At 31.9% G+C, this 8,338-nt stretch overlaps 1 protein-coding gene across 1 annotated transcript; it reads right to left on the reverse strand.

The window, feature by feature from the left end:
- Positions 1–4,512: 4,512 nt before the first annotated feature.
- Positions 4,513–7,618, reverse strand: LOC114422055 (probable GMP synthase [glutamine-hydrolyzing]). The gene is made up of 5 exons (XM_028388239.1): positions 6,742–7,618; positions 6,351–6,408; positions 6,142–6,225; positions 5,910–6,045; positions 4,513–5,452 (listed from the first exon to the last, which is right to left on the reverse strand). The coding sequence occupies exons 1-5, from the start codon at positions 7,373–7,375 to the stop codon at positions 5,162–5,164; spliced, it is 1,203 nt and encodes a 400-aa protein (XP_028244040.1). The 5' UTR covers positions 7,376–7,618; the 3' UTR covers positions 4,513–5,161.
- Between the last annotated feature and the right edge of the window lie 720 nt (positions 7,619–8,338).

The raw sequence follows: 8,338 nt of genomic DNA on the forward strand, positions 1-8,338 counted from the left end.
TGTATATTTTTGAATATCATAAAACTTTTTTTAAGTTGTAAAAAATCTTAATTAAATACCAATAAATTTTATTGAATTTTTAAAAAATTATAATAATTTTGATTAAATACCACAAAATTTATTTTAATTATTTAAAAATCTTGATTAAATACCTCAAACTTTTTTTACCAATAATTTTTTAAAAATATTTTGAAATCCTAATTAAATAAACCATCCTTAATACAATCACATGCTTCACTATATCAAATTCAAGATTTCTAATTAAACAATGTTTTGGACCCCAACCTAGGTCCGCATAGGCCCATAAGATCAGTCCACCCACCCAAACAGAACCAGTTAATAAGGGTTACTTGGCATGACACAATTGCATAATGCAGGACCTTCTTCAAGAATCTTGAGATATTATCATCAGTTAATCTCCTTAATATTTTATCGTATTTAGATACTTGTTTAATGTTTCACTTTGACATTTAATTAAATTATGTTGTTCTGACGCTTATCTGACTCATATATGTTCTAATAACATTACTAACGTTCAGTAACATAAAAAAATTACTCTAACGTTATTTAAACAAATGTTTTATATAAGTCTGATAAATTTTTGTTTGTCACACGCTCTAAATGATCTACAATCAATTAACATTCGTCTAATTTTAGCAAGTTTTGATATGCTCTAAACATACGTTTTTCGTTGAACGTATTGCTATTGTATTTTTGTATTTCTCTCTAAAAGGATTTAGAGACATTATTAATATATTCACATATAAAGATAAAAAAGGTGATATAAATAATTGTCTCCTTTTACCTTTTATATATGAAAGTGTGTCATGTATTATTTTTATTTTCATAAATGAAGAACTAAAAGAAATATATATATATATAGTTTGTTAATATGCACTCATTATTTTTTCAGTTGGTGTTGGTAACGTATGCCAAAGTATTTAGAACAAAATAACCATTGTCTTTCTATTTTAATTAACTTATTTTAGGATATTAGAGTAATTTTAGATATTTAATTAAAAAAAATCCCATTTCTCTCCTCCATAAATTAAAAAATTATTATAAATTAAAAATAAACAAATTTATTAGTATACTCTCATTAAATTGATAGAAGAAGAAAAAAAACACATAAAAAGGGGGAAAGAACTTTTCAAAGTTTGGACATTACTGGCGGATCATGAGATTAGAACAAGCTTGTGTTTCAATTAGGCTGCATCATCACCATCAAAATACGTTCAAATTAAATAATTGAGCCAGGGTTATTCACAACAATTCTTTTGGTTTGTTAAAATGTCATCATATATATATACAAATAAAAAAGTTAGGTTTCTCTAATGAATTTCTTTTTCTCCAATAATAGCAAAAAAAATTGAAAGGCTTTTGAAAAGTTCAACTCAATAATTAATTATCAAAATTCACGAGAAGGATATATTGTTAGAACAAATGCACCAATGCAAGTATTAGTTAAACATCAAAGCAATATCCTCAAAACCGTCCTTGGATATTTCATGTTAAGTATGGAATTTCTGGTAGGGATTATAGGATAATGGAAGTCATGGACTTGACATGGAACGACATAATATCACGAACTATAGCAATTTCCTAATTAAAAGTCAAACATTGAATTGTGTACTACATTTTAGTCAGACGCAGCGCAATTCATGGACAGTGCTTTCGGAAAAAAAACTTTGAAGATTATCTTCAAGAGTGATCATAATATTATTAGTGATATATTATTGCATGCCATAGTTAAATCATATAGCAACACATATCCAAAGCAAAAGGATCTAATTAAATAACTAAATAAATTATATTCTCCATAGTCTTTTACAATTTCGAGGTGGAATATCGTTTAATATATACAAACTTGTGTTGTAGTCGCTAAACAATTGGCAATTGCTTGAGCATGAAGATTGGGAATTCATAAAGTGTGGAAACATCATCATTTATTGATCAAAAGTTGCATTTTTAAAGCTCTATGTAAGTTTCATTGATAAATGTATCTTGACCAAGTTTACTTACGTTATTTGCATCTTACTTTTATTTGAAAATAATGAGTCATTTATTTAATCATGATAAAGTCCTTAGAATAATAAATTTAATGTCACGAGACATTAAGTACATGATTTAGTCATAAGATTCTTTTATTATGAAAAAATAAGATGAGAAGAAACTTTCAATACTATCGGCAAGATATCAATGACATATTAAAGCTACGCAAGTAGTTATTTGTGTCAACCCGCAATGATATTTATTCATAAGATTCTATTGATTCTATTGAGTAACAGAATATTGTTTTACAATATCCTTAATAAAGTGATATTGTTAATAAAGAAAAAAAATGATGCATTGAGACAAAAATATATATGCACAAACTAATGATCACATCTTGTCATCTTGTGAGTTATGGATACGAGAAACATCAAGTCTTTACATATATGTATATATTAAGATAATAATGCAATGAATTGATCTGTTATAAAAATATTGTATGAAATATTGCGAAAGTATCATAAACGTTTCTTAAAGTATATAATTATGATTGATATAGTCTTTTGGGCTGAAAATATTGTAATTTCTATATGAAGAATTTGCTATTTTAATGCCACCAAAATTTAGATGTAACAAGATAATTATAAAGTTAGTTATTGAATACGAGCTATGATATATGCATATATAGGAATATGAGTGACTCATATGAGATTTGTCCCTCCTACATATATAACATGAGTGATATCTTTGAGACCTCTTAATAGAGTAAAACTATAAAATGCATGCCATGCTAGAGTGAATTGTTAGGAGATGTTAACTTCATTTGTTTGTTACTATGTTTGCTGAAGCATCTAACAATGAATCGTTGAACAATAGAAGGATGACATGTCTTATATTTTGTGTTCAAGTAAACATGTATTAATAGAAACATTTGTTATGGAAAGGTTACATCAAATAGTGGCATTATTATTACTTTAACAGATATATACTGCAATGCAAACATGTATTAAATTAATAGATATATACTGCTCACTATTTGTAATATAAAATGAGATTTATAATTTTAAATCTCATTTACGTACCATCCCCCTATGAAATGTAAGTATCATACCACCCTCTCTTTTTGTGCTAAAATATACAGTCTTTTCTTAACGAATGCAAATATATTACACCTTAGTATACAACTAACAGTTCTTAGAGAAATTTGATTTTAAGTTTAGTTTATTTTTTAAAACTACCAATAGTCCTTCATGGGAAGTGCATGATATTATTTTTTATATAAATTCTTTAATTTTCTCTGTTACATTTAAGAATTTATCTAGTAGCCTGAAGTTCCATATACAATGCAAGAAAGTTCTTTAGTTTTTATTTGTTATAATAATAACTTCTCCTGGGTGTTAGAAAAAGGCCAGAAAGAACAATCAAGATCAGCAATGTAGAATAAAACTTCTGAAAAATACAGAGAATGTGAAGAGCATGGGCTTATCATTTTCTGCAGAATCCACATATCACGCTAGCATATATAGCCTAGAAATAATAAAAAACTATGAGGCCAAACCCATAATATCTGCATTTGGATTGATGAAATGCATGAATAGTAGTGTATAGAAGTATTTCTTAATTTGTTCTTTGTGTGTCAGTTATAGAGAGAAGAGAGAGGGAGCACAGTCAACGATTTATTTACACCTATTAACTATTGAAAATTAATTAGGTGGTACAATGGTTCGTTGGCATGGATCACGAAGTTGCTTATAGTACCTTGCAATAAAGGGAGGCTTGCTAAACACTTTAGTGGATTCTTGTTGTTTTACAGTTTTTGGTATTGTCAACTACCTCACATTAATTGGCCATTTATTCTTTTATTAAATACACTTTTTTGTCAAGGATGTTACACTAGCTAGCCTGGATGTTAGGACCCCAATCTCTTAATACTAGTACACCACTAACCTGGCCTCATGCATTTGCCAAGTCCTTCCATGCATGTGTACCATGTTAAATGCTGCTACAGTGATGGTGGTAGTAATGAGTTTCACAAATGTATTTATATTCATATTTGGATTAAAGTTGGAAGAACTCAAAAGGTATTTTTACTTTAGAAGCTGCATATCTTATTAATTCATGCATTGGAACACATAATTTTGTATCAAAATTTGCAAAAAATACTTCTATAGCTTTAAATCAAACATAGGCCTGTTTGGATACAAATCATTAGTGTTTTTGAGTGTTTTTCTATTTGAAATATAGAATTTTTTTCAGTAAAAGAACTCTCAAAAGGACTTCTAGCAAAGGACTTCTAACTTGTATCCAAACATATTCTTAATCTTTGAGGTATTACCAATTAAGAGAGAATGAAAGCAACAAAGAGAGGAAGGAAAGAAAAGACTAATTCTTTAACAAAGAAGGTGAGTGATGCGGGGGTGAGATAGTAAGATACTTATCTTATCTTGTTAACGTTTAGAAAAGTATATATTAGTGATGATAGTACAGAAGCACATGAGAAACGTATTGAAGGCCACTCAAAACATCCACACCAACTCCAAAATATATATTGGGGGTATAATATTATATCACCCAAGCCAAAAAGTTAGAGAGAATACAGTAAAGATAACAACCCCATAAAACAAAGCAAAGAGAAGGAAAAAAGAGTGGTCCTACACTCCCCTCTTACAAGTATCACACACAGGCTGTTAAGGGAACCAAATAATGCAAAGTATGATGGGTCACATGGTCTCGAAAGCAAACTGACACCACCACACATGCACATGTCTCCCAATTGCACATGCACATGGTGACTGTTCCCTAAGCCTCCCACCACCTAATAACACCATCCTAAACCCTTTTTTTCTTCTTCTCTTCTCTCTAATAATAATCACTTTTTTCTCATTAATTATGCAAAGAAAAATCACACCCAAACTATCATTAAAAATTCTCACAACATCTCACAAATCAGAAAAAAAAACCTTTTTGTCCTATATCTAATTAATTAATATTATACACAACATTAACTGAAAAGTAAACTATTGTTGTTAGCCACCTTACATATGCTCTTCAGCATACATAAGTAATAGTAACTCTTATTATTATTTTTTTTTTATGTCTTGAGCTCTTCTTCAGGGTCAATAATCTCTTGTTGTTGTTCCTTGTTTCCAAGTAGTAATTGAAATTGGATCTATTGAGAGGGCTCTATGGTACAAAGGGATCGAGCTGCCAATAGGGTGCACTGCAAGTGCCTGTGGCATGTGATTAAGTGGTCATTCGTGAGGCCAGATGTTTGCATGAATGAATGAACCACTGTTGGACCAACGAACCTAAAGCCTCTTCTAACCATGTCTTTGCTTATGCTCTCTGATTTTGATGTCTTCACTGGAATCTTGTGGCCAAACTTGTATTGAGTGGAGATTGGTTTATGATTCACAAACCCCCAAATGTACTTGTCAAATGAACCAAAGTCTTTCTTAATCTGTAACACAAATTTGCAAATAGTTAAGTAGACATGACCAATGCAAGATTAATGTTATAAGCAAAATCAACAGAAATTACGCTACCCTAATGAAAAAATAATTGCTAGCTAGTGTTAACCAACAGCAACTAAAGTTTTGTAATGCATGACAAGATTGTTATGGTAACCATTGTATGAATCAGCTCATGAGGGGACAGGCATTAAAGCTTGTAACCTACTGGAAATTTCTTGTCATTAGGTGAATTAAAGAGATAATAATAAGATGTAGGCTGTAGCTGAACATGTCACCTCACCATTAATACTCTTTAACTATTCTGTTTTTTTTTTCTTATACTAGAATATTCAGTTAAGCCAGCTCAAACTATTATTTTGGGAGGACATGACATGAAAAGAGGGAGAGACCAAGTTAAAAAGAGTGATGCAAAAAAGGGCACAGTTTTTGAGTTTTAATTCTTACCTCTAAAATTTGGTTAGCATTATCAACAACTCCTCGGACTCTGCTTATGTCAATGCCATATTCAGAACTAATAGACATCATTTGCTTATCAGTCAAGTTAGCCACGGTTTCTGCATCAAATTCTGAAAATGCAGCCCTGCACACATAATTTAAAATTATTAGTTTCCATGACCCCCAAAAAAAAAGTTCATAATAAAACTATGCATATGAATGCCTTTTAGCAGAATCCAACCTGAAATCTAGGCGTTTCTTCAAGGTTGAGGTCCAATCAGATCCAACTTGAGCACCGCTCAAAACTAAAAGTTCAAACAGCATCCTGGATGGAGAACAGTGTTTTTGTCAGTCATCATCATTATTCATTAGTTTATGTATATTTGTGTTTGGTGTGACACTGTGATGTTGTTGTGTGTGTGACAGAAAAAGAAAGAAGTGGTGGCTTACTTGTCATCATGAACTGGAACTCCCCATTCCTCATCATGATAAGCAATATAGATGGGATCTATTTATCAAAAGAAACATTGAGATTAATTAATAAACACATTTTGCTTTGAAGATAAAGCACCATTGCACTGAGTATAAAAATAGGTATGAAATTGTATTAAAACATGGACAAAACTTGGATATAATTATTTTTTAGATGTTTTTGGTGTTTTTCTTCTATCAGAATCAGAGTTTCATCTCAGTAACTTATGAAGATATTTGATACAATCCTTTATTATGAATATTATCGAGATGAAACTCTTATTCTAATCGGAGAACAGTAGTACCGAGAACACTTAAGAAAAAAAAAATTCATCCGAATTTTGTCCTTAAAATATTCACAATGAATTACCTGAATTGGGTGTGATAAAGCTGCATCTCTTCTCCTCCTCAGTTGGCTTTGATGCAAGACTAGTGTTTGAAGGATCAAGAGGAACAACTCTTTCAAACTTTGCAGACTTTGATCTTCCATAATGGGCAATCTTCATTTTCCTTTGTGCTTGTTGCAGTGCCATCTGCTCCCTCCTCACAGCAGCAATGCTACCTGGGGAGTCAGTGATCAAAGAAGACGAGTAACTCAACGAAGCCTCAATGGAAGCAGACACACATGACCCTTCCTTGAAGCTCTTGGACTTCTTTCTCTCCAAAGTTGGAGTTTTTGTGGAGCTTCTAGGGATCACAATCTTCTCATAACTCGAGTTAAGTCCATTGTTGTCATTGCCTCTCTTTGTGGCAGGAAGCCTAGGGGACTTTAACTTTGGAGAAACCGGGGGTGTCAATGAGGTCTTGCTTGGAAGTGGTGGTGATGGTGGAGAAAGTGACTTTGGTGGTGCCACTTTCTTGATTGAATTCCTCCTCTCAAGGTTTGGAACACGGTTACAAGTTGGTTGGAGGACTGGCCTTCCATTGATTCTAGCCACTGAGGGCTTCGCAGCAGCGACAACGGCTTCTAAACCAACAGTCACTTTGGTCTTAGAGCTACACATTTTGGTATATATATATACCTTGTTATGATATGTGTTTGATTATCAAAAGGGTATGTCAACAACAAAGAAAGAGGACAAGTAATGGTGTAATGGCACAATGAGAGGGTGTGATGAGGGAGAGTGAATTAGGAGAAGAAAGGGAGGGATATGGGGGAGGGGGGAAGATATAGGGACAGGTAGAGGGGAAGTTGTAACATGGGGAGGTGGGGATCTGCCATACAACCTCTTGTGAAGGGCATTACTTTTTGCAAACTAAACCACGAGGGATCAATGTGACACGCGCTTCTAACCTTTTGCCACTTGCCAATGTCTCAAGTTAATAATATGTTATTAGTTCCATAATAACAAGGGTATGATTAATAAGTACCTTTAGAATATTACTTAAAGAAATTAAAAACAAAAAATATTTACTGTGAAAATTATAAGAAACTATAAAAAAAAAAGTCACTAGTAATGTGATTCTGCATATTTCAATAAAAAAATTCTTTCTTTTTAGTTTCTTAATTGATGTTTTAATGGTTGGTTAACATTTGCTAAATAATAATAATGCTATTAGTGTATTACTGTATTGGAATTATTTGGTTTCAATTAGGAGAGAATCAAGGAAGCTTGTTCGAGGATTCGTTGGGTGGGGGATTTTGAGCTGTTCGGCTTGAATCATGCATCAACCATGTTAAATTTTTTTTCTCACATTTAACTTTACTTCCTCATGAAATTTTGTATGGATTTTTTTTAGCGTGCCTTCTTAAGGATTTTTGTTAGTGTTGGAGTGATGGATAAGAAAGGTTAAAATGCAAGGCAAAAAGACCAATCATTGGGTCCATTCTTTTTATCTCTCTGTAAGTGTGAGAATGAGAGAGTGCAAACGGATTGTGGTGGAAAAAAGTACATGAGATCATTTGTAAGCACCATCACAAAGTGAACACTGAGAACAAAAAAAGTTTGTTGTGGGATTGAATTGAA

The sequence above is a fragment of the Glycine soja genome, chromosome 8 (genome assembly GCF_004193775.1).
Source record: "Glycine soja cultivar W05 chromosome 8, ASM419377v2, whole genome shotgun sequence".
In the NCBI taxonomy this organism is placed as follows: domain Eukaryota; kingdom Viridiplantae; phylum Streptophyta; class Magnoliopsida; order Fabales; family Fabaceae; genus Glycine; species Glycine soja.